A 26,393-nucleotide genomic window follows, 5' to 3' on the forward strand; every position below is an offset into this window, starting at 1 on the left:
CGCGTAGCGGGGGGGGGGGCGGCAGCCGGTGGCGCCTGCGCAGTGCAAGTCCGGCCTGGCCAGGCAGGCAGGCAGGCGGAGCGCGGAAGGGGTTTCTGCGCCAGAGGCGCCGCTGGGCTTCGTGTCGCAGCTCGGGAGCGCATGAGAAGGCAGCCGCCCGCCTCCTCTTTCACGGGGGGGCCCTCCGCGGCCAGCAGCGCCGTCATGTCGGAGAGGCTCAGTAAACCTACGTGCCTCATTGTGGCCAGCGCGGCCGCTGCAGGTGAGGCCGGCCGGGCAGGCTGCCGCCCTGCCTCCTCCCGCTCCCGCCTCGGCTGCCTGGCTCGTTCCACCACGACCCCGCCCGGCCCTGCCGCGGAGAGCGAGGCTGCGGCGGCGACTGGCTGAGGAGGCCGCGGGCCCTCCCGGGGCTTTTTCTCCGAGGAAGGGAATGGGCGGGCGCGGCGCTCCCGCGGCCGTGGGATGGGCGGAAGGGGCTGTGGGCGGGTCTTCCTTGCGCGACGGCTCTCTGCCTTGGCCCGGCGCAGCAGCCCCGTTGCCGCGCCCGCTGAAGCGAGCCTCGCCAAGCCCGCTGCTGCCTGGGTCACGTTAACACCGCGGGAGCCTGCCCAGAGGAAGAGCGGCGGACGGCAGAGGGGATCTCTGTGGTCACCTACGTCGGGAGGCCAGTTTGGCTGCACAAGCAACAGGACGATCCTGATGATGATGATGATGATTCTTTAAATTAAAATCTGGAAATACGTACCATACCTTAATTCTGTACTCCAGCCTCCCCCACCTTGGCCACCTCCAGATGTGTTAGACTGCACCTCCCATAATTCCTAATGGCCATGCTGGCTGGGAATTATGGGAGTTGCAATCCAACACAGGCTGCTGCACTTTAACAATCGCAGCAATAATAATTAAAGCCCGTATTCTGCCCTTATGGAACTTGAAGCCAATATGCTGTTTGTTGTGGCTGGAGCTTGAGTTTTTATTACCTTTAGTCATATGAGGTGGCTTTTCCTTACTGTGTATCCCTCCCCATGCTGTTATCAAAACTTTTAAAAGATTTCTGGCATAATTTGTCTCCTTTCCTGGAGTTGCAAATATGGGTTATTGCTTATATTACTCTCCTAGGATTGATATGTTCTGCCTATTTTGGTTTGTATGTTTGGGGCAATATTTTAAATCTTTTCCTTTTTTTAAAGGTGAATATAAAGAATGTCATGTATTGTTAAAATGTTCCTTGAGGGAATAAAATGGCTACCAGGAACAATAAGTGAATACTGTGAAAAAATGTTCAATTAAAAAAATGACCACACAGTGTTTAATTCCTGTTCACCAGGTGTATCTGCTGACTCCTTCCTTCACTCTTTTACATTGGCAAGCTCTGCTTTTAATCTGCAGGTTGCTACCCCAGGGGTAAGTGAGAGTTGATTATTAACTGTGGAATACATCATGATGTTTGAGAGCTATCTGTGTTAGACTTACCTAGAACAAGCAAGGACCTGTGAAAATTCACAGGGATAGGCCTCTGTCAGGGGGGATAATTTCTTGTAGTGTCGGGTGGGCAGGCAGGCTTTGGCTCCAAAAACATTGTATGGGGGGAGTTGGGTCCAAGGGATGTACATCGCCCCTTCACCGTTCTTTCTTTGGCAAAGTGGGGTGGGTAGGTGGGATGCACTGAGTCCTTTGCTGGTGAAACTATTGTTGCAGGGGGGAATTTGGTTCCAAGGATGCATGCCATAGGGACCCTTACAGGAAGAGGCAGTCCTTTTCATAGCCAAAACAATGTTGCGTAGGGGTGAAGCAGGCTCCCAAGAATGCACTAGGCTTTGGGAAGGGGAGAGCAGTGTACTTGAGCTGTGGTGCTGTTCCTGTGTATAATTGTGTGCCAGTGCTTACACTGGGCCCAGTTGTTTTGTGTTTGAAAAGTCTGTTATCTTTCGTTCAATAACAAGAAAATGGCTTATACCTTACAATAAAGGGCTCTCTCATTAAATCTCGCTCATGTAGAAACTCTTGCACTTAACTTTTAACTAAAAGGGTTATTGCATGCATTTGCATTAATTGGGCTTTGAACTATGATTCTTCTAGGGAAAGGCAATTGATTTCACTGGTGTTAATGAGACAAACATGCGTTGGATCCAGGACTTCCGTATGAAATCCTATGCAAATCCTGCCAAGCTGGAATCAACTGATGGTCAGGGATCTTTTAACTTGCAACTCGATGTGTCTGTTTTCTTAATGGACAGTGTTCTTATCTATACAGTAGTGTTTCTTGCTGCTAAGACTGCGGGCACACTCCTGCCAAACTTAAGCACTTATTTATTTCAGTGGGATATTTAAACATGTGCTGTCTCTATTATTGTCTCCCTTGCATTTTCTGGATCAGTTTCAGTCAGGGTTCAGGCCAGGTTTTGACATCAGAACAGCCTGGGTCATCCTGTATGATGACCTACGTCAGGAGAGAGACCGGGAATGCAACCCTGTTGATTCTCCTTGATCTCTCAGCGACTTTCAGTGCCATCGACTGTGGTATCCTTCTGGGGTACTGTCTGAGTTGAGAGTGAGAGGTACTGCATTGCAGTGGTTTCGCTCCTACTTGGGTGGTTAGCTCCAGAAGGTGGTGCTTGGGGGATGTTGCTCAGCCCTGTGGATTCTCCAATATGGGGTTCCGCAGGGGTCAGTTCTGGCCCACATGCTATTCAACATCTACATGAAACCATTGAGCAGGATCATTAGGAGTTTTGGAGTGGGTTGTCATCAGTATGCTGATGACATGCAGCTATATTTTTCCTTTTCATCATCAGGTGAGGTGGATATGCTGGATCAGTGCCTGGTTGCAACAATGGACTGGATGAGGGCTAATAAACTGATGTTCAATCTAGACAAGACTGGGATGCTGTTAGTGGGTGGTTCTTCTGACTGGGTGGAGAGTGTTCAACCTGTTTTGAATGTGGTCACACTCCTCCTGAAGAAACAGGTTCGTAGCTTGGGGGTTCTCCTGGGGTCAACTTTATCTCTGGAGGCTCAAGTGGCCTCAGTGCTTCGGCTGGTGGCCCAACTATACCCCTATCTAGACAGGGATAACCTGGTTTCAGTAGTCTATGCTCTGATAACCTCCAAGTTAGATCACTGCAATATGCTTTACATGGGGCTGCTTTGAAGATGGTTTGGAAGCTGCAGCTTGTGCAAAATGCGATAGCCAGATTGACTGGGTCCCAGAAGGTCTGAACATATAGCACCAATTCTGGCTCACTTCCACTGGCTGCCTGTACATTTCCAAGCTGTGGTTTTGACCTATAAAGCCTTACACAAGGAGCTTTGGCTATTGGGCAGTATAGAAATGTAATAAACAATGTAATTACCTTTTTTAAAGTAAGTGATTTTTATATTACATTTTATATTGTATTGTTAAGGATTTAATCTTTTGTAAACTGCCTAGAGAGCTTTGGCTATTGGGCAGTATAGAATATTATAAGAGCAACAACAAATTTTTAGCAGTGCTCTTAGGGAGGAAAAGATTCCTCATTGCCAGAGTCTCAAAGCTTTGATTGTCCTTGTGGCAAAGAGTGTCTGGCTAGATTCATACATAATGGGAAACTATTTTTTCCTGCTATGAGAATGAGCTGCCCTGAGCATTAGGCTTGCACTTTCCGTCCTTCTCTCTCCTCTTTTATGTGAAATCAAAGTTCTGCTTTCACTTTTAACTAATCACAGTTCCCTGTGATGTCCAAACTTGGAGAAATGTGGCTTGTTTAAACTATGGTTAGTGAGAACAAGCCGGGATCAAATTGTGGGTTTAGGTCCTGGCTTGTTCTCAAACCATTATTTAAACAAACCCAGTTTATAGGAAACTGTAATTGATTTAAAATCCAAAGCTTTTCATGAGTGTGGAAGAAGTGGGGGATGGTACCTGAGCACAAGACTCACTATGGGCGTCATTGTATCTGAACTGAGCCTTTCTTTTCCTGCCAGTGGCCTCCCAGATCATCCTCAAAAATCACACTTTCTCTTGGAGTAGTCAGAGGAAGAGTCAGGCCATTAGGAAGCAATGATTGAGAGTGGGAGTGCAAGCTGATGTGTAGCTTCATCTCTCCCCTGTCTGCATGGACAGCATTAGAAAAACTAATTTGTGGGAGTATTATTATTATTTATTACATTTCTATACTGTCCCATAGCCTGTTTACAGAAGTTAAAACATTAAAATTTTAAAGCCATTTACATAAAAGCGCACAGACAATACATGCAACCAATATATAAGTAAAAGCAAGTTTAAACAGTCAGTCATAACTAAAGTCACATCCAGGACAGATTAAAACTCATAATGTTCTGCCAAATGCCTGGGAAAAGAGAGAGGTCTTAACCTGGTGCCGAAAGGTAACAATGTTGGCATCAGGCAGACTTCAAGAGGGAGCAAGTTCTACAGATGGGGGGCCACCACTGAGAAGGCCTTCTCCCTCGTGGCCACCATCCAAGCTTCCCTTGGAGGAGGCACCCAGAGGAGGACTTTAGATGCTGAACATAGAGTACTGGTAGGTTCATTTCAGGAGGGGCATGCCATTAGGTATTGCGGTCCCAAACTGTGTAAAGGGTTAGGCTTAGCAATAATGGCAAAGGCCATTATTAAGTGAGCCAGGATTTAATCCATGTCGTAGGTCATTAAGGGAGCAATTATATCAAGATAGTTGCCGGCCTCCAAAGTCGTAGGCTGGTGACTATCATATGCGGGTCGGGCGGAGCACAGAGAGGATCCTCTCATCTGCGCTCTGTCTGCCCTGCATTCTTGACTAGGTACACGATTTCATGCATCTAGCTGGGGCTTTGGAGAGGGGCGGGAACGGGCTTGGAGACCCCATAGGAAGCAGTGTAAAGGGGCTTCTGTGGTCCCCTACCCTCCCTGCCTACGGGAATGCCCTTTTTTCTCCCTCTCCACTGTTTTATGAGCACAGAGAGGCATCTGCTGTGGTTCTCTCCATGCAGACTACAAGGGGGAGGGGGCAGGGAGCGCAAGTTTCCTGGCTCAGAGCTTGGAGCACTGTCTCTAACCGAAAAATCTATGGCCCTCTAGACAGTGTCTAGTGGCCGTAGGATTGCTCTCCAATATACTGTGATTGAAAACTGGGGGAGCAGGAAATACTTTAGGGGAGCACCCTCTCACTACTCCTTGGGGTCATCCCTGCCTGCTTGTCAAACTTAATGAGCCTTTAGTTTTGAAATGAATAGAGCTGAATGTGTCATAGCAAGAATGTCTGTACTTTGCTTGTCCTTCATATCTAGGTGCCAGATATCATGCTCTGTTGATTCCTGACTGTCCTGGTGCTATGACGGATCTGGCAAACAGTGGTTACTTAGCTAGAATATTACAACATTTCAGCTCTGAGAAAAGTAGGTAAACTTCCTTGAAGATTGATCCTTTACTCTGTACCTCTTGTACATTTTAAGCTAGGAAGCATGAAAAGACATACTATATGTAAAGCATGTCTCTAATTCTGTTCAGTGTGGAAGTCTGGGAGTCTTTAAACTAATATTATTGTTAATATGTGTAGCACCCAATTGTTAGTTTAATAATATAAGAACTCCTGAGCCAATTCCTAACCTAGCATTGTAAATGCATAGTTAAGATAATGTATTCCAGTGTGCGTGGCTTACACTGCAAATAACAATACTGTATTTCCTCTGACATCTTTTTACACACACCCTCCCCACAAGTAAACTTTGCTGCCGGTCAAATCTCATTTTCATTTAAACCTATTAATATTCCTGGTAGTAATTACATATCTGAAATACAATGCAACCTATGCATGTCTACTCAGGAGTATGTTTCATTGAGTTCAATAGGCCTTACTCCCAGATATGTGTGTATAGGATCACAGCCTTACAGGTATTTTTGTGTTCAGTTAGATGAGAAAGAATGTTATTTAGCATAACAGTGCTTCTTGAAGAAGAATCTGTTGTAGTTTTTCAGGATGTTACACAAAGGGATTTTTAGGTAAAGGATTTTTAGGTAAAGTTATTTCTCTTTGAAGAGCCCATTTGTGCTGTTGGACATGGAGTTGCTGCCTTATGCTGTGCTACAAATGAGGACAAATCCTGGGTATTTCAAGCATACAGCTTAACAGGGGTAGGTGTATGTTTTAGCTAACAATGGACCTTTTATATATAGCTCTTCTAGAAAGATTTTGTTATGCAGAGACATAGCCTGCAGGCATGTTTTATGTGTGGCTGGGTTTCCCAGTTTACAACCACAGATTTGCCCCAAGCCTCTTGTGCTGGTCTGTTGTTTTCTTTGAAGCTTGGCACATATTTACTGTTTAATTCAGGGGGACCACAAGCTGAGTGACAAAGTTGTATTTATTTAAAAACCCTGCTTTATAGGCAGCTTAGAGAAATAATCACAAGAAAATCACAGTGCGATCAATATAAACAAAGCCATAACCACTGTGCAGTTTTACTTAGTAACTGTTAAGGGAACCCACTAGCTTTGGAGTAGAAATGTACCCATTTACTTAAATGGTGCTGTTTTATGCTGAAGTAGAAAAAGAGAAGTATGGATTATTGCAAGAGTGGGTTCTGCACTGTCTTTTCTTTAACTAGATTCCTGCAGTCTGCTGGGTGTATATCTTGTAACACTCCTGAGTATGTGTTCCTGGTTAGGAAATATGTTGCTTGGTCAGAAGAAGGTCCATCCATTCCTGTATTCTTTGTATGAATCCAGGCAACCAACTGGCACTGGGTGGCCCACTGAATATAATTATCTTCCTGCAGAGGTTTTGCAACGTTGAAATGTAAAAATACTACTTTTTATTCTCTTGTCTTTCTAGCCATCTGTATATGAACTGATAAGGCTACCTAGTTTTACTAGTATGCCTATTATCTTTGAGGACTTTGCAAAAGATTCTGGAGCTACCTTCAGTGGTACGTCACTTTAAGATTCTTGCCATAGTTTTTTTTAAATCAATATTTGATAAAGTGAATGCGTGAGCAGGATGACAAAGGACTATACCACATTACAATAAAATGTGACACTTTGTAAGGTGACTTAAGGGGTTTAAAATGTATTGCAGAATGTTTTTTTCATAGCATGTGATATTTAAAATGCTATAAGGGATACAAAGGTGGTTTTGTAGATCCTGTGAACACACCTTCTGTGCCCTTGGGCCATCTGATTAATACCACAGCAAAATGTGCAGCACCGTAGGAGCCATATTAACTCAGCATTCTGCAGTGTATCTCCCAACTCACTTGAATGAGCATGGACTGACCTGGATTACTGCTGATTGCCTCTGATCATCCCAGAAATAACTTGGGGCAGGGGCAGGCAACCTGGTGCTCTCTGGACTGCAACTCCCATAATCCTTTATTATTGGCCATGCTGGCTGGGGATGAGGGGAGTTATAGTCAAAGATTATCTGAAGGGCACCAAGTTGCCTTTCCGTGCTATAGGGTATCCAGAATCTAATCTATTCATATGAATGACGACTTGGAGAGCCCTCTAGTGGTCCTTGTGTTGTAACAGGCAAATATGTACACTAAGATTCATTGTAGCTGTTGTACAGTAAACCACCTCAGCAGTCTTGCATCAGTGAATTGTGTTAATATTTTAAAAGATTAATGACTAAATAGATGATAGTTTTGTGCTGGTACCTTTGTATGTTGATGCTAAAAATATTATACTACTTTGCCTATTGATACTGAATTTAAACCCTTGTTTGTGTATGAGCAGAGACTATAGCCTGATTCAGATTATCATAATTCTAAACCATGGTTTAGATCAGACTTTCCCAAGCTGGTACCTTCCAGATGGTTTGGACCAACTCCCAAACATCAGGAATGCTGGGAGACGTAGTTTAAAACATCTGGAGGGCACCAGCTTGAGGAAAACTGGTTTAGATTATTGCAGATGAGCTGTGCCAGTTTATAGGTTTGGCCTTCCCCCCAGCCCCCACCTGCAAGATGAAAGACTGAACCACAATTTGGAAGCTTTTACTAACTGGGTTCAGAAATCACAATAGCACATGATGGGTTAAATAAGCCACCATGGCTTATTTAACCCATCGTTTATTATGTTGTCAGAATTTTTTAATCCACGATAGTTTATTTAGTTAAAATAAGCTACTCTGATAACCCATGCGTTATTTAACCCACTGTGGGTTATTGTGTTGTCTGGTGCTTAGGGCAGCTTATTCCCATCACCTACAGAGTTGCTTGGCAAGAGCAGTCAAAACCATTGTGGCCACTCTGCTCCAGTCAGTAGAGCTCTTTTTTCCGAGATCTGACAAGCAGCAGAGGGACAACCACAGCCAAACAAGCACAGTTTTCCCTAATACTGCATTATAATAGGGATGGACAGACTAACCTCTATCTGGTCCCTTTGGGTGATCGACAAGCCACCATTGCTGCCTGCCTGAATGCGCTACACTGTGGGAGCTACAGGACAGCTCAGCGACTGCACGAGAAGCACTGTGAGGCTGGCCGTCGCCTTACTGAGCTGCAATTGTGCACAGAAATGGAAGCTCGGTTACTTCTGCATATCTAATGTTGTGTCTACTGCTGCCTTAAAGGGGCAATGGCTCAACATTACAAGCATAAAAGGATGGTTGTCGAGTGGGCAGGTGAGTCCCCCTTGGCCCACTGAGCAGGGTCCAGGTGATCAGGTGGCGGGGGGGGGGGAGTCCACTGGGCTCCTCCCTCCTCGGACTCTCGCGCCATCCCTACTGCTGCAGTTATAAAATGACAGCTTTCCCCAAGTACAGTGACAGCCTCACGCTATGGTGCTCTCCCACTACAACAAAGTTACATAATGACAGGCTTCCCTGATAGCTAATTTGAATCTCCACAACTTGGGAAATAAGGGAATAGGAAAATAACCCACTTTTCCATGAAGAAGTACAGTTCCACAATAATCCAATACGGCATCCGGAGGCTCCCCATGAAGGCACCCCACATGTGCTGTTTTGCCCCATTCCAGCAAACTGTCAGGGAGTTATAGCTCCCACCCCCTTTTTTCTTCTCTGGTCACTTTTCCATGAATAAGCAAAATGACTGCTGAGGGGAGCGGGGGATGCACAATTGCATTATAGTGAACAGAGGCAGCTCTGCCAGCAGTGTCCGGGGGTGGGGGGAATGCGCAACTCCACCATGTTGCTAAAACAATTTATTTTGAGACAATAAAGGCATTTGCATAATTTCGCTTTAGAGCTAAAGCGCTATAGTATTTTAGCAAACAGAAGTGGCTCTGCCAGCAATATCTGGGGCGGGGTGAAATGCACAACTCCACTTTATTGTTGTCAGTTTTGGACAAATAGGCATCTATGCCAGCAGTGGTTATGGGGGCAAGTGTGTAGTTCATTGTATTGTCCCAATCCTACAACTCCCCAAGCTTTTTTTTTTGTGCTGCCTCCTTTTTCTTGCACCTGGGATTTTCCCTCCTCTGGGGTAATTGTTTAGGGTTTTGAAGGTGCCTCCAGACTAGGAGAGGCTATGTGTGAACTTTGGTCCCAATCCTGCAAACTTCCAGCACTTTAGAGCCAGGGTGATGCTGGAAGCCCTGAATTAAGCCACTATGCTTCACCCCACATCTCTCCCCTCTCACTGGGATATTATGGAAGGTTAAAACAGGCTGCTGGGATTTTGTCAATGGGTGAAACAGTGCCACTGCTCAGGTGGGAGGACTGCAGGGGGATGACTTAGATTAGTCACAGTAGCTTATTAGCCTGGTCATGTGGCAGGGCATCATAAACTATTTCAAAAATAAGCTACTGTGAGTAGCTTTTAAGCCACCATGGCTTAAAGTGATGTCCAAACACAGCCACTGTCTTCCTTTTGCACCCAAAGGGAAGTGGAACCATGTAAGCCCAAAGCTCACTGTGGTTCAACTGTAATAATCTAAATCAGCCTTTCTCCAGGCTGATGCCCTAGAATTCCCAACATCCGCAGGTAGCATGGCCAATGGCTGGGGATGGAGGGAGTTGTAGTCCAACATTTTGTAAATTAATGCAGTATTCACTGTAATACTGGTGGGTTTTACAAGTTCTAAAAGAGAATAAAAATAAATGCTTTGAAAATAATTAGGCAAAACCAATCTAAATTATTAGGGAAATGAATCACTGATTCATGAGCAGCAATAAAACCTGTGCAGTTTTTCTTGTGTGCTGGGGAAACAAGGGAAGTTGTGGTATGTAAGTTAAAACATGTGAATATATGTTTTCTTCTAATACAGCCAGCAAAGCAGATGCAATACATGTAGTGCTGGACAGACACCTTGTTACGGGACAGAATGACCATTCTACTATTGCAGCTGTCCAGAATCTTGTTTTTCTCTGCAATGGCAGGTAAGAAAAAAGGTGGGGAAAATTGATAGTAAAAAATATGGTAGTAAAAGCTGGGATTTGTGCATGTGTGGGTACTTCCATTCATTTCCTAGGGTATTTATAACTCAGTGTAACTAGCATTGATGGTGACTTGGGGTGATATTGTATTATGAAACAATTAAAAAACATTTTTGTGCTAAAACTAGGCAAAACCAATCTTTTTTTTCTTTTTAAGAAAGGAGTAAATACTTTAAATGCTAATAAACTAGTACTTGTAAGTCTCAGAGTAAGTGTGGCAATTTATGCTATTACCATTTCCTTTTAAACGCTGTCAATTGCAGGTAGGTAGAATAAGCAGATTCTGCTTCTCTGTGGGGAGTTCTCTAGCAGGTTGTCACTAAATCTGTGAATATGAACACCTGTCTGTAGTTCACATGCAGGCTCCTGGTTGCAGAGATCTAACTCATATCATATGTTTCTTTCAGCAGAAAATGATGGAAGTTTTGTAAATGGGAGGAATACAACCTTCTTTGGCTTGGGAGATGGAAACATCTGTGGAAGAGAACACCAGTGTTTTCCAAAGATGAGACTTGTAATATTGTGGAAAAACAGCATCTTAATGGGCCAGTTCACAAAATCAAACAGCCCACCGTGGCTTTTTTTAAGCCATAGTGAGCTGCGGTATGTACAGGCAGCCATTTTGAATGTTCAAGCTTTGGCTTGTAATGTCATCCAAACCCCAAGGACCGTTGGTTATGCAAGGATTAAACAACTCTCACATGAACCTAAATTGACCACAGGTTCTACGAGAGTTATTTACCCTTGTACAACCCATGGTCCCTGGGTTTGGAGGAGGATAAGCTGAGGCTTGAGTATGCAGGATGGCGCCCACAGGCCTGCACATTCTCCATTCCCCCCACCCTTTCACACACCAGAGGAAGAGATCTAAAAATCAAAAGTGGAAGCTTTCAAACCAATCACAGTTCCCTGTGATGTTTCAACTTATTTAAACCATCGTTGGTCAGATTCCCATTATGTCTGAACTAAGCGTAACTGTCATCTTTGTGAATGATCTATGGAAGGTCTGTATGGTGTTAGCTTGCACATGTGGTAATCTAACTCTTTAACAAAATAAGACTGAAAAAGTGTTTGTTCTGTGCTACACTTTCAGCTAAAGTTTTGAGTTAGATCTCAAACTCTAATGCAGTATTAAAATGATTTGCAGTCTACAATAAGCTTCAATCTCAATATCAAATCTACTTCACTGCAGATATGTTAGGACAAAACAAAAATATATGGCACTAACGCAACTGAGAATCCATCTCTTGAAAGGCAATTGAAAACTATGTATAACCTACAGAATGCTGTGTTGAGCTGATGGCAAGGACAGACTCTCATTCACACAAGTGTGCAAGCAAGCATTAGCATTAGCTTGCACAAACTATAGTTTAGAGCCAAACCATGGTTTGAGTTTCCAAACATATAAATGATGGCTTGTCTCTTTTAATTTTCCACCTGCTCAGCACTCCTCTTTGTAGGAGATGCAGGATTCTCCAGAGGTGGAACAATGACCCTAACTATGGTTTATCAATTCAGACATCGCATCAAACCACAGTTAATACAGCCATGGTTTGCAAAGACACTTCAACCCATGGTTTCTCAATTGAGAAATCATGCCAAACTAATTAATGTTCCTTAAATTATGGCTTGGTGTGATGTCTGAACCACTAGGGTTCAAGTTCATTTACTACAACCAAGGTATTAATCTATGCTTTCCCCCCCTTTTTTCATGTAAAAAATATCTACCTCAGTGCTGTGATACTATAATTGCTTCTGGTATATCAACTATCTTTATCAAAATGCCTTACACAGCTTCCCTTCAGATTTAGGACGTGGCTCAGTAAGGATGCAAGGTGTCAAACTATTCTTTGTTGGAACTGGGAACCAAGCATAGTACCTACTATAGTTTTAAGTTATAAGTAGTGGAAGCATTGATGTACTAAATTTTTTTATTAATACCATCTTGGACAAAAACACAACTAATCAATTGGTCCTTGTCATTTGCAATCCTAGTGGAAAAGAACTATTGTCCAACCACTGGATTCCCACAATAGTGGGAATTTTTATATATATATATATATATATATATATATATATATATATTAAAAAAATGCCACGAACATTGAGAATCTTTTTTCTTCGCAAATTCGTACAAAAGCCTTGAATACAGAAAACCCATTTATATGCAACGTTGATACTTGTACATCCACACAGTGTCCAGGAAGACTGGTGTGTCTACTTTCCATTTGCAGCATTGAACATTCGTTCCTAAGAGGAGAAAAAGAGGAGAGAGGGAAAAAAAACCAAACTTTTAACAAGTGCCCTAATCATATAAATCATTAAAGTCTAATCCAGAAGAGTTTAGTAGGTGTTCGTTTTGAATTGATACACTTGCAAAACTGTAAGTGGCTAACGTTACTACAATTTCAAACTGGTAGGCTTATAACAGCAAATAAAATTCAAATGAGATCAATGCTGTCGTCTTTTTGAATTTTAATATTCAAGGGAACAGCATTTCAGAACTTTTTATCACTAAAGTGTTACAGCTCCAAATCTACATTTTACAGACCTACAAGCCCAACCATGGTGGAAATGCTTGGGTACTCCGAAAAAATAATCAGTTCCTAGACATCAGTGCCACAGTCATGATTTTGAAACTATGCAAGTTAACTGTTCAAAGGTTGTAAGGTTTAGGGAAGAAAACTCATAATATAATCTCAACCACCCTGAATATTTTTTTTCTGGACATTTAAATTCAAGAGTTCTAGACAGACAGTGAATCATTCTATGATAACATCTGGATAATAGTGATCAACAACCTTTTGATAAAACTAGCACACTTACGCTTTCAGCCTCCCTTCAAAAAGGCAGACCCATAAAGTTGCCTGTGATGAGTGCTGCCATATTGTTTATAAATTTATATTCACCCGATAACATGTAGGAATGAAAACATGGAATAGAAGCTGTGAATAAGCCCATCCTGCTATGACATAATTAGCAGCAGTACCACATGCCAATATGTGCTATTCTAAGGGACCTGGGAGATAGTTCTGTCCCAAGACAAAAAACTCTTAATTTTACCTTTATCATCTTCTCCAGTTTAACTGCATCAGCAGCAAACTTTCTGATTCCATCAGACAATTTCTCCACAGCCATTTGGTCTTCATTGTGGAGCCAACGGAATGCCTTCTCATCCAGATGGATCTTCTCTAGGTCAGATGCCTGAGCTGCATTGAGAAATACATGACATTATTGAATCTCAGTATAGCAGGCAAAGCCTTTTGTATAAAACAGCTCTCAATGAATGCTTAATTGTCCCAATTGTAATTCAACTAAATGGCAATACAGCGGTTGCTGCTCTCGACCCGTTAAACAGTTCAAAACACACATTGAGAGTTATATTTGCTTATACTTTCAGCCCCACAGCAGGTTGTACTGCATTGTATTCAGCAACATGCTGACCTAAGCGCTCTGGGGCATTCAGTGCTCAAAAGATGAACCAACAAGAGCGCTATGGAAAACTTTTCTTAACCGTTACACACAATGTCAAAGCCTTTTATATAGCGGAGGTGTATTTATAGTTTATCCCCCTTATCTTTTCTAGAGAACAGAGGGTACAGCTATAAAAAAAGATTAGAATGATCTAAACTAGATCATTCTAAACTAAACTATTCTAAACTAGAAATCTGACACTGAAAGAACATTTAATAATAATAAAATATAAACCACAGATGAACCTATTCTACCCCATAGCAGCTCTGGGGGCTTCTCCATGATCCCCCATCAGTATGCAGTATTTAATTACTATGGCTCTGTTGCCAGATTCTATAAGAGTTCTAGAACTAGAGCCCTTGAGAACACTAAAACGACATCTGTGACGGTAATACAACAAACCAACTGAAATACTCCTTAAGCAAAAGTTCAACTGTTACACATTTAAGAAGGATGACAATGTCAGACCACTGTCAAATTGTTATTCTACTAAGCCATCTTTAGAAGATGGCTTTAGCAATCTCTTTATCATACCATAGTATGTTAATGCAGAAGAAACCTTACCATCTTTGATGCTGAGCATTGGTGTTAGCTTGCTGCTGTCTTTACTGAGCTCTCCCAGAAGCTTGGGTGAAATGGTGAGATAGTCACAACCAGTCAGTGCTTTGATTTCTCCGGTGTTTCGAAATGAAGCTCCCATCACAATAGTTTTATAGCCAAACTTTTTGTAGTACTTGTAGATTTTAGTGACACTTTTTACCCCTATAAAGGAAGACAGGTAACTTTAAAAAGCAGTATTAGACAGAATAAGGGCACAATCATATGGCTGGTAGACAGCCGTAGGATTTTTTGGTTTGGGGGAACCGACCTCAGAGCCCACATTCCGAGGTCTGTTCCCAGAAAATCACCTCCCTGCCCCCTGCGCCTCATAGGTGGCACGGAGCACGGATCACACCAGGCTCTGCGCTCGGAAGAGCAGCATGGAGCAGGAGGAAACGAGGCGTTCCTGGGGGCGGGGACTGTGGAAGCATCCTTACGACATGTCCTATGCTTCATCTGCCCCAGCTAGGCAGCCAAAGTCAGCCGTCTAGCTGGTAATGCAAAGTGGCTGGAGTGCACAGAAGATCCCCTCCATGCTCTGCCCACTCTGCACTGGATAGGCGGTCACTTCTGAGTTCAGAAGCGGCCTATCCACATAGGATTGTGCCCTCCTATTTTGAAGAAACTCTCAGACCTCAACTCTCTTCTAGAACAAACGTTACTGCTTGGTTGTGTTAAAATCTTAATTTGTTAGCCACATTTATTCAGTTACCTGGGTCCTCTGATGGCTCATAAGATTTTTTGTCTGTATTTGCAACATGCCAATCCAGAATACGCCCAACAAACGGAGAAATGAGGGTGACCCCTGCCTCTGCACAGGCAACAGCCTGAGCAAAGGAAAACAGTAATGTCAAGTTGCAATGGATCCCATGCTGCTCTTCAAGAATCCTGTAAAAAGAAAACAGAATTACTTTTCCCAACTACAGTTACACTGATGAAGTAAGACTGGGTACAGAATTTCACTACATGTATACAATTTCCTTTTAAATCAAATTACTAAATTTTAAAATTAATTATTTGTAAGTATTTGCCTCACCTAAAGCTCCACTGTAGAAAAAAGTCACCAAATTTAACAACAAAAATGAAGGTACAGGGGTTCCAATCTAGGTATGGGCAGAGAAGTTGATAATAAGTAGCCATCAATTATTTTATAATTGTGTTGCATTAACACGCCAGGTATAAACTTACTTGGCAGCCTGAATGCCCTCCCATGTTGATGACAGCTTGATGAGGATGCGATCTTTACTAATTCCTGCTTCCTTGTAAAGATCTATGAAGCGCCTGGCCCTCTTAACCATGCCTTCCTTGTCAAAAGACAACCTTTGAAATAAAAGAGATTTTTTAAAAAGATTACAAGGAATTACCTTTTTGCCTTTAGCTCATAGCACCATGTTAGCATTATTCTTCATGAAACATAAGTTGTGATAAGCCTATCTAGAAAGGAGTTCTGGTTCTATGTTTAGACAGTCACTACTGAATCACTGTGCCTTAGCAAGTTTGTATTTTCTGGGATTACTCTGTCTAGTTAAATAGAATGTTAATACAAAAATCTGAGCAAAGTAGCTTACATCATGTCAGCAATTCAGGGAATCAGAGGGCTGCTTCACCATATTTTACCAACATGAAAGTACACACTTATGCCTATGTACTTCAATATGTGACAGTCATGCACATATGCAGTTTGCTATCTGCACACAAATTGGGAGCCTATTATAGGTTCCCAACATGTGTACTGATGGCAACATAGAGGCTATGTGCCTTTATTAATATTATTATTCCCTGCCTTTCCTAGAAATAATCCAAGGCAGATAATTTTTTTAAAAGTTATATCATCATAAAAACAGCAAGATAAAAATATATTCTACAGAAGCAGTATCAAACAAAACAACAAAAAAACAACACCAACATTATTAACAAACAGCTTAAGACACAGCTGGCAATTGTCTTATTCAAAGGTCTTTCTACAAAACAAGATCTTCACCATATAATAGAAGACCATTAAAGATAGTGTAAGTGGGGAGCCATGGGAGGGAGTTCCAGAGCTTAGGCACAACTACCAAGAAGGCCCTCTCTGTAGTTTGGACTGTCTGAGTCAATAGAACCCAAGAGGGCCTCCACTTATGATCTTACCAAGCAAGCACATTCATACAGGAGAAGGCAATCATTTAACTACAGTTAGATAACTAGATGGTAAATGAATTCAGAAGGCACACACCTTGCATCTACTTCTGTGGACACACGGCCAGGTATCCTCTTCAGTATTTCTGCCCCAAACAATACAAAAAGCTTGTCACAAGCATTTGTAACCTGATCATCTTCTGACCTGGGAATATATAATTACCAAAGAGAATTATGAATATTGAGGAAAGAAGTATACAGGAATAGAACGATCATGTGATGCTAACAGAATGTCTAAAAAAATATTTCCTAGGCCAAATTGGGAACAGTTAGCTTGTTGTCTGTGCTATGTTCTGATCTTGATCTTTCTTGGTTAACCATAGCCTTTACTTGAAGGCTGACCCCATGACTTTTTAAACTAAAACACAGCAGGGACTGAGAGAACCAACTCTGTAAGTAATAACTGCCAAGTCTGAGCATTAATGGGTTACTCACCCACCAAGTTTCTTCCCATATGCAATAGCATCTTCCACCAATTCCTGGTAGGATGGCATCTGGGCTGCAGCTAGTATCAAGGAAGGATTAGTAGTACCATCCAGAGGCTTGTACTCCTCAATAGCTATGGAAACAAAACAGCCAATAAAAATGGGTTAGCCAGCTTGACAATAATTAATTTATGTAAGGATATGCAACGAGATGGGGCAACAAGATGGAAATAATGGCACCTAATCCTGATTGCATCACACATGGTAAAATCAGTTAAAAAATTAAATGGAGAAGATGAAGGCCTAATTTGCAAAGCCTCCAGAAAGATTTATAAATTGGCAGACAAGACTGTACTGCTTCAGACTGCAGGTATAGGAATCATATTTTGAAACAATCTTTAATTTCTATTTGTGTGGTGTTTTAAACTTACAAGGGATTTTTGTACATTTACTTCACCACTTCAGGATTTTACCACCTTATGCTTCTGAATACGTAGAGACCAGGCCTAACTAAAAAGCTTAGCACTAAAAAGGATGAAAACATGTTTAAAGGGCATTATATAGAAGAAAGTAAGTTCAATTATATAGACAGTAGAAAGACTACTAGTGGGAGTTTGTATAGGTTAATACGTTGTATAACTCAATAATAAATTATATGATTTTCTTCCAGTGGTAATAAAATTACAGTTGGAAAACAGGAGTTATAAGTTTTGACATATAGATGAGAAAATTAAGTTAATATAAAGACATGGCTTATGATGCATCTAATCAATTCGGTTAAAGCACAATTCTTTATTTTTATTTATTTATTTATTTAATTTCTATACCGCCCAATAGCCGAATTCTCTTTGTAATCAGTATTTTTCCAGGACATAGAGAAAACAAGTAGGACCAGTGTTTAGACATTTTTCTCTTAAGTATCTGGATATGAAAATTTTTGAGAAACAAATTTAATTAAGACCAACAATTAAGACGTTTAAGGCACAATCCATATATGTTTAGACAGAAAAAGTCCAACAACTCTCAGCATTCCCCCATGGCTGAGGACCTTTTTCTGTCTAAACATGCACAGGATCATGCCTTTAAAAATGCAAACTATTGTGTGAGCTTCCTTGTTTATGAAGAATGAGGAAGTTCCATTTACTCCATCCCCTCGTGCCCCATCTCAGTACTGTATGCCATTTCCTCTTTGCATTCATAGTATCACAAACCCAGAATTCTGTTTTCATTGTGCAGGAGACTGAACAAAATACAGCTTCAAGTTTTCATTATGCTGAAGAGGCATCTAACCCCTCAACCTGCATAGACTGTGAAAAGTATATGATACAAGCATGCCTGAGAATGAGAAGAAAGCTTTTGTGTAGACTGACCAATGCAAGCCGGAAGATTTTGTGTTTTGTGCTCCCCTCCCTACTTCCTTCAGCTCATCCCTAATGCAAATTTTGAGGTTTCAACTTTATACTGCATAGTGGTATGTACATTACGCATCATACAGAGAGATCCCTCAAGCAGGTGAATTTACATCCTAAACCTTTTATCCACCTTCTGAGATTGAGGAATAAAATTGCTTACTCATTATAAGCTCAAGTAAATAAATGTCTACTCATTCTTCATGCCTCTTTGTAACATTTCAGTTCTATTTTATGCAATAACTATACAGGAAATCACTAGGATTAACTAACAATCAATTTAACTTTGATTTCTGAAAACTAACCAATTTTGTTAAGTTGGATAGGCTCAGCGTCTCTTCTAGTTGATATTGTTTGCAAAACCCACAACAGAACTGGATGGCACATCAGCATCTTAAAGAAGGTTCTTGTGGTGCAGCTGTGGGCTGACTCCAAGCTTGTGCAGTAAAAATAAGAGAACCCATGTGATCTACTAGTATGTTTTGAATGAATAAAGCCACAGTATTTTCTCATTATCTATTTACAAAAGAGAGGCATATCTCAGCCTTCCCCAAGCTGGTGCCCTCTATATGTTTTGGACTACAACTCCCAGAATTCCTGACTATTAGTCATGCTGGCTGGAGCTGATGGAAGTTGAAGTCCAAAACATCTGGAGGGCACCATGTTGGGGAGGGCTGTCATAAATAATCTGTTTAAGCTTTGCTTTAACAAGAATCCCAGCAACCACTACATACTAGGCAGGCCATTAAAAATTGGTCAGTGGTCCATTGTTGGATCAGTTTACCTTCTGCCCACTCATTTTGGTTGTTCAACTGTCAAGGGAATGGTATACAAAAGCAATATCTACAGATTTGCTAAATACATGCCTAAGCTTATACTGTCATCAGTTCTCAGTTCATGGATAAACCTGGGAACCATGAGAGGAGTATTGTCATTCTTAATAAAGGTGTTTTGCAGTAAGACTCATTTGTGTAAAGGACAGCTGGTTACAGGCCAGGCTAACAGTTTAATCTTATCTAACTCAGGGCAAAAATAGGCAACCTATTGCCTGATCAATTTGTCAGACTGGTGGACTTCAAACCAAGTTCAACAACAATTACAGTGGGCCAATCTAAATGGAAACACTTTGTGAAGTGATTTAGGCAAAATCCGCATTTTCACAGAATCGAATTAGCTCTTTCCACGGTACACACGGTGCTGTATTCCTCCACTTCTGAAGTGTATATGGGAACTGAAGCCGCATTAGTTGGGGTGGGGTGGGCAAAGTCTTGTCACAAGTAGAAATGAATGTCAGCAACTGCATAGGTGCGGGGCAGCCAATGAGCAGAGGCTTGCACCCCCTCTTGCGTGTTCAACGAAGTGCAATGCAGGACTTGCTTACGAATAGATGTTCATGACAAACCCTGTATACCCCCCCCCCCCGACACACACACATTTATGAGGCAAGCAGGCAGCCGCTGCCACCCAGAGACTGAGTAGAATGAGCGGGAGTGCAAGAGGCGCTGAGAGCAGAGAGCATGGAGCCAGCAAGGAGGGAGAGCAACTAACACATTGTCTCTGATGTATATTAACTGCCCAATCAACAGGCTCCCCCCTACACACATGGGCTCAATGTAGTGCTTCTGAGTACATGTTCATGAAGATTACCCACCCTGGCATCCACCCTTTCTCAGCCGCACAGCTTCGAATCAACAGGCATCCACCGTTTCTCTGCTATGCTCCTGTGTAGCTGCACAGTTTTAAAACAGGGCTGGCTCCCCTGTCCCCGCCCCCACTCCCAAGCTCAACTATGTAAAATGAGAGGCAGCAACGTGGAACTAAAGGCAATGAGCTACTTCTGGGTAGACATGCCCCCACGCCCTGCTACTTTCCCTTCTGCCAGTCGGCGCTGCTTCCACCAGCGCGCACCAAAGCCAGGGGAGGTCACACAGACTCCCGAACAGCACTGAAGCTGCTATGCCAGGAAAATCTGACACAAAATGAGTTTGAAAAAAAACCAGATTTGGGGCAAGAAATGCTGGGCTAGCTACGGCGAGCATTGTGCGTCATCTGACACTATTGATTTGGGGGTGGAATAGAATCAGAGTAAAAGCCCCATTTAGTGGGGCCAGTGTTAGAAACAATGGTCAGGAATAATGTGGGGAGAGAATTTAAGCACCGTGCATTGTCAAGTTTCATGATGGAGTCACACCAACTTCACAATTGACGCAAGAGCTCTCAGTCCCACGCTGACTAAAATTTTCAGCCTGGATGTTGCTATACATTTAAAAGATATGGGGCCTAGGCCCACTGCACATCAATCTGTATAAAATTTGCAATTGTTAATTTATATCTATATAGGCAAATATAGAAATCATTTCTAGGATTTAAATTTCACAGGAGGCAAAGCCCTCCAGTTAATTTCTCAACCACATCATCTCAAAATAAATTCTTCAGATTATCCCAAACAAATGAAAAACATTCTTTCTAAGCTTAATTGCCATACAGGGACAGATTGGGAGGAGGGGACTACAGCATTTGGGAAGGGGAGAGTTAACCCTTCCCTCCCCAGCCGCAATCTCCCTTGAAAATCACCTCCTGCATGGCAATTACGCTAAGCAAAAAAGCTTCCATTCAGGGCCCTGGGGAATAGATCAGGGGCCCTAGGGAACAGATTCAGGGCTGGGGCCCCATGGGCCAAGGCCTAGCAATGTCCCTGGCAGCCATATTCATGAGACGTTTTTCTTTGATTAACTGACCATGATACTACGGGGGTACTGCATGACTGCCATTAGTAGTCTACTGTGCTAGTCAAGGGGCACCACCACTGCATTTTTAATCCCATACTACTGAATTAATATCTGATCAGAGGCTTTCAGCATATGCTCCTAAATAGCCATTTGTTCCCATTCTAGCCATATAAAGATCTAGAACATGCACATCTTCCAAACACTTCGCAAAATAGCAGAAGCCATCCATAGAGTAGAACAAAGTGACCTGGAGATTGGGAGGAGGAGAATGCAGATTCTGCAAGAAATACATTCAAAGAAATACCTTGCAAACATTGCCCTGCTGTTGCCCGGTCCATATTAATGTGTTGCATCATATACCAAAAGCAAAATCTCTATCTAACGTAACACCCAATGCAATAAGGGAGCAAATGTTATTGAAGTATACTGAGAATTCTCGTCACAAAACCCAACATATGTGAAACCATTTTGAAGATCTAAAGGCCACTGCATACAAACTAGAAGGATGTGCTTCATATGGTGAAACTGCAGCTAGGTATTACTTAACATACATATTGTAAACTGAAATGCTTTTGTACTGATAATCATCTCCAAACTAACTTAAGGAGGACATGCTGAATTCCTCTCCCTCGTTGCACAAGTGGCACCACAGAAATGCAATACCTCCATGTGACATTCTTAAAGATATTATGCAATGTTTCTTGAGTAAATCTACACATTAGCAGTAGGCCTTAAGCTCAAAATTGATTTCCAATGATTGACAAATAAGTTACTTTCACCAGGTATGAAGCCATATGTTGTTCTATCCATCCATGGTTAGTTATTTGACAAAGATATCTGCAACATACTCAACATTATCAATATTTTAAAAAGTTGTAGCTCTAGTGTAGTTTATTTGCTGTACACTCATACTTCCCTTTTCCACTTCAATTCTTAACGTGATTTTATGAAACTTTGTTATGTCAAACCTTAACACATAAAGGGTAATCTCCTGTCTTGCAAGTCTTAAGCATAATTTGCAGAAGACTTTGTCCTGTCTCAGCCTGCTAACTCACTATGAATCTGCAGGATGCAATCAATTGAAATATTTCTGTTACTTCACAATTGGTTTCATAAGACTGTTTACAAAATATTCCCAGCTTGATTAACTGAGTTCCTCTTTCATGCTATAATACATTCTCTGAGTAGCCTTTACTTTGGACAGTGGATATTCACTATAAAAATTAAAAGACAAAACTCTGAACCTAGACAACTTACATTCTGGGTCCAGAATGTTGGATTCAGCAATCAGTACCCATTTCTGCAACACTATAGCAGTGGTGGAATATACAGAGCCCTGCCTTCAATTATAGGCATAAATTTAACCTACAATGAGGCTGTGACACATGCAGCTACCATTTTGAATATGCAACTCCCAGGTGGGGGGTTGTGTTGTGGAGAACTGACAAGTATGGGTTGAGAGTTAAACCTATCGTCTGTTTTAGGCTCACCGGTCATGCACGACATGACAACCCCCGACTGGGGGTTGGATATGGAACCCCTCAGCTTGTCAAGGGTTAAACAACCCACAATGAACCGCAGCATGTTGTCCGAACCCAGTCACTGTGATATAGTTGCGTCACATTATATCGTAAGTTAGTGTTTTCTAAGTGCCAATTTTTTCAAAGCCTATGAGGTTGCAGAAAGGAATACAGAAAACTATGGAAAGTTGCAGGTTAGTAATACACATATACGTTTGAATAGCCTTATGTTTGAAATTAGTTCTTACCACAGGATATAAGCTAGGAACCACAGAATAAGGCATTATTTGCAGGTTATCACACCAGTACGCAAGCCCTTGTCAGGAGCACTTATGAAAAATAAGGTAATTGCAAGGCTGTCTCATCTGTTCCATCTACAATTGCTGTACTGATTGTTCATTGGCTTCCTGGCCACAATTCACGGTGCTGGCTTTGACTTTCAAGTGCCTAAGTATAGAATTGTACCTTAGGGACACAATTCTTAAATTGTGATCCAATGTATGCTTTCAGGTGATCCAGCAAAGCATGATTAAAATTAAAGCCCTTTCTAGAGCAAGCAGTGATGTCAAATCAAAATCCAACTCATTTTACTCCCTGAAGCAGCTGTATTGAAGGTATAGGGCAATGGGAATACAGCAATGTCTAACAGTGGTATGAAGGCTTTCTACATGATGCAGGTAATCCAATGTTTTGGGTGCCTTTTTAACAGCTTCCAACTCAGTGGGCATAAAAGTAAACATTGGCCTTGAATAGCAGCACCTTGACTGACCAGCATCTTAGTGATGTAGAGTATGCACAAGTCAAGCAGAATTTCTAGTTTCTCTTGTCCTCACACATTTATTCTTTTGATACGAGTACACACTGCAGTTGCTCATTGTAGGAGTTAAAATTTTAATTCAGAAGCCTTTCAAACAGGCTTTCGCATGGCAGCTATAAGGACAAAAAATGGCAGCCTGATAAGAACTAGCAAGTCAAACCACTAATTCACAACCCACCAATTTAAAAATTGCTGACTGAGGAAGTATCTCACATCCATAAGATCGGGGGAGGGGGGTGATGTCTGCCCCCCCTCCAATTAATGAAGAGCAAACTGTTGGGAAGGGAATTGCAACAGAACATTTTCTATTATGGTATGCATGAATCTGCAGACTTTTAAGATTCAATGCAAGAATTTCCTTTTTTGTTTGTTTTTAACATCCTGACTTAGTAATTATATACTGTAATTTGATATTTTAATATTTTGCTAGATTTGGATACTTTGTTTTATTGTTGGATATACACTGCTGTTTTGAGTAATTATTTTAGCAGTATAACTTGTTCATAAATCATCTGGAATTAGGTGAACAATTACATGGCTGTGTTTGCTGCTGATGCCAAATTATTTAGGGTGGTTAAAACAAAAAGGGACCGTAAAGAGCTCCAAAAAAGATCTTTCTGAACTGGGGAATTATTAATTCCATTTTAAAATTGTGCTAGTGTGTTTTTAGATCTTTGCACTGCTGCTGGCTTTTACTTTGGTTTTTATTCTGTTCTTTTAAAGGTTTTTATATTATGTTTTATTATGTTATTATATTTTATGTTTTGTTTTGTGATAAGCCCACAGAGCTTCAGCTACTGGGCGGTATAGAAATTAAATAAGTAAAACTGCAAATGTGGTTCAGTGGAAGCAATTGTAAAATGCACTCTGTGGCAAAAAACAGCCTAACTTTACATATACCCTGATGGCAGTGACTGACCAAAAAGGGATCTTGGGGTTGACAGTTCCAATGAAAAGATTGACCTAGAGCGTTCTGGGTCTTCAGAGTGTTTCTCACTACTATAAACAGGAAAAATCCATGTTGGCAATCACTACACATAGAATGCTGTGCACAGTTCTGGAAGTCCTACAAGCAGTCACACTCCAGTTCCTGGGGAACACAAGTTGGCCGGTGTTGCATTCATGCCCTGTTGTGGGCTTACCATAGCCTCTGTGTGAACAGAATGCTGGACTAGATAGGCTTTTGTTCTGGTCCAGGACTGCTCTTATGTTCTTAAGAGTAGAACTCAGCTCAACTAAATGATTACCTTTCCTACCTCTTTTCAGCAATAAGCTATGCCTGTAGATTGCTTCTAATATACTCAGAACTGCAACAACACCCACTGCAGACAAGAGTAAAACTACCATGTGTGGTCCTATTTAAGGTCTGTATCCAGTTTACATGAATTAAAACAAACCCAGGCATGAACCCCAAAACGTTTTAGTAGAGGATTTGACTTTGCTTCACAGGGTGGTCATGCCAGTTAAAATTTCAGCTAGCATAATTTATCCTAAGAAAGAGATCCAAGCAAGGTGGCCGGGTTTAGGGAAGGAAAGACACCTTTGCCAAATTTCACTAGGTGCAACCCCAAAGAGAAATCCAGTCACACAAATTAAGGAGGCCACACCTCGACCTCCTTCATGAGCCTTTTAGCAAAGAGGGAGCGGGAGTGGCCTTCCCGTCTTCGTATAAGTAGCGCGACTGGATGAGCTGAGCCTGCCAAACAACCTGACCCGCTGAACCCGTCTCCCTTTCCCCTGCAACATGCCACTGTCTGGTTCTCCAGTTCCTGAGGCCGCAACCTTATGCCCACTGACTTAGGAGTAACCGCCACTGAGCACAGTGGGGACTTACTTCCCAATAAACATGTCAGAACATCGGACAGTGAGAAACGCTCTCCGTTATTCCTCTAAGTGCCCCCCTCCACTACAGGGAGCGACAGCCACGAGTCCCCCTGCCCCCCCACGCGCGAGGGCTGTCCGCCAATCCCCAGCGCACCCGGAAGAGGCCAGCTGCGGGCAAGAATGCCACAGCAAGCCGGGAGCGGCCTTGACAGGGAGCTCCGCGCTCGCCCTCCTGGCCCGAGACACGCGAGGGGCGCCCTCCTCGCTCGCCCCCTGTGGAAGGGTTTGCGGCTGAAGGAGGGTCACGGCAGCGCCTCCTCACCGTTGAAGTCCCCGGTATCGGCCACCACGGTGGTGTGCTGCTTGAGCTGCTCCAGCACCGACTCCATCTTCGGCTTCTTCACGGGGGAAACCGACATGGCCCGCTGACGACGAGAGGGGGCGCGGCTGCGCCTCGCGAGACCCTTTATATACCCTCGAGGGGGGGGGGAATGTTGGACGGCGCGCGCCTTCCTCCTGCTCGCGCCACCCGAGGCTGGGACAAGCGGCGGGCGCGGGCGCGGGCGGGGACGGAGGCGGCGCGAGGCTGATGGGAGGGGCGGAGCTGGGCAAGCGAACGCCTGCGCCGCCGTTGGACTCGCTTCCCCGTTCTCCTCCCCCCGCCCCTGTCACGGGCCCGCGCTAAGCCGAAAGGAAGAGGCAGAGAGGCGAGGGCGGTGCGCGAGAGGGCGAGCCGCGGGCCCCGCGCGACCTCCCCCCCACCCCCGGCTTCACAGCCAATCACGGTCTGGAGCTGGCTGAGGGCAGCGCCAGGGCCAATGGCAGTTTCGTGAGGGAAGGGAATTGGCCAATCATAGCGGGAGGGGAAAGGCGCCGCAGCCGTTTCTCTCTCCTTTAGTTCTCCCCGGTTCTGGATTTCGTGATTCTTTCGCGTGAGGAACTGCAGAGATGTTGTAGATCAGGATTATTGTAATTCCCGGCCGCAGGCGTTTCTTGTTCCGCGCTACGTGATGTACTACTGTGGTAGCTGTAGCGTTGTTT

The 26,393-nt window shown here is 42.8% G+C and overlaps 2 protein-coding genes across 13 annotated transcripts; one reads left to right on the top strand and one right to left on the bottom strand.

The window, feature by feature from the left end:
• Window positions 1-61: 61 nt before the first annotated feature.
• On the top strand, window positions 62-18,662 carry GATD1 (glutamine amidotransferase class 1 domain containing 1). Of its 8 annotated transcripts, none has more exons than XR_014792169.1 (9): window positions 62-262; window positions 1,328-1,404; window positions 2,080-2,185; window positions 5,266-5,373; window positions 6,015-6,109; window positions 6,810-6,903; window positions 10,208-10,319; window positions 10,784-10,890; window positions 18,290-18,662. XR_014792169.1 is itself a non-coding variant. In XM_084856812.1 (8 exons), exons 1-8 carry the CDS (start codon window positions 142-144, stop codon window positions 18,357-18,359), a joined length of 783 nt encoding a protein of 260 aa, XP_084712938.1. In that variant the 5' UTR covers window positions 62-141; the 3' UTR covers window positions 18,360-18,662. The 8 variants fall into 8 exon arrangements, 5 of the variants coding, with proteins under 5 accessions (XP_084712938.1, XP_084712953.1, XP_084712968.1 ...); XR_014792170.1 differs by having other exon boundaries at window positions 10,787-10,890; XR_014792168.1 differs by lacking the exons at window positions 10,784-10,890; window positions 18,290-18,662 and adding an exon at window positions 8,376-8,600 and having other exon boundaries at window positions 10,208-10,295.
• On the bottom strand, window positions 12,505-25,911 carry TALDO1 (transaldolase 1). Of its 5 annotated transcripts, none has more exons than XM_084856798.1 (8): window positions 25,675-25,911; window positions 17,064-17,187; window positions 16,666-16,773; window positions 15,639-15,770; window positions 15,163-15,338; window positions 14,415-14,612; window positions 13,440-13,585; window positions 12,505-12,626 (listed from the first exon to the last, which is right to left on the bottom strand). In XM_084856798.1, the coding sequence occupies exons 1-8, from the start codon at window positions 25,769-25,771 to the stop codon at window positions 12,594-12,596; spliced, it is 1,014 nt and encodes a 337-aa protein (XP_084712924.1). In that variant the 5' UTR covers window positions 25,772-25,911; the 3' UTR covers window positions 12,505-12,593. The 5 variants fall into 5 exon arrangements, with proteins under 5 accessions (XP_084712924.1, XP_084712896.1, XP_084712886.1 ...); XM_084856770.1 differs by lacking the exon at window positions 25,675-25,911 and adding an exon at window positions 18,768-19,414; XM_084856760.1 differs by lacking the exons at window positions 12,505-12,626; window positions 25,675-25,911 and adding an exon at window positions 18,768-19,414 and having other exon boundaries at window positions 13,260-13,585.
• Window positions 25,912-26,393: the final 482 nt, after the last annotated feature.

Source organism: Heloderma suspectum, chromosome 1 (assembly GCF_057233095.1).
Source record: "Heloderma suspectum isolate Gila_16-S chromosome 1, 16-S_ref, whole genome shotgun sequence".
Lineage (NCBI taxonomy): Eukaryota > Metazoa > Chordata > Lepidosauria > Squamata > Helodermatidae > Heloderma > Heloderma suspectum.

Bases quoted from the DNA above. Each gene is read 5' to 3' on its own strand.
- TALDO1 (XM_084856760.1), bottom strand. From the start codon at position 18,975: ATGAGAAAATACTGTGGCTTTATTCATTCAAAACATACTAGTAGATCA. The intron at 15,339-15,638 runs GTAAGTTTATAC...TTCTTTTTACAG, and splicing joins GAGGGCATTCAGGCTGCCAA to GATTCTTGAAGAGCAGCATG. The intron at 14,613-15,162 runs GTAACTGAATAA...CTTCCTTTATAG, and splicing joins TGAGCCATCAGAGGACCCAG to GGGTAAAAAGTGTCACTAAA.
- GATD1 (XM_084856812.1), top strand. From the start codon at position 142: ATGAGAAGGCAGCCGCCCGCCTCCTCTTTCACGGGGGGGCCCTCCGCG. The intron at 263-1,327 runs GTGAGGCCGGCC...CCTGTTCACCAG, and splicing joins GGCCAGCGCGGCCGCTGCAG to GTGTATCTGCTGACTCCTTC. The intron at 2,186-5,265 runs GTCAGGGATCTT...CTTCATATCTAG, and splicing joins CAAGCTGGAATCAACTGATG to GTGCCAGATATCATGCTCTG.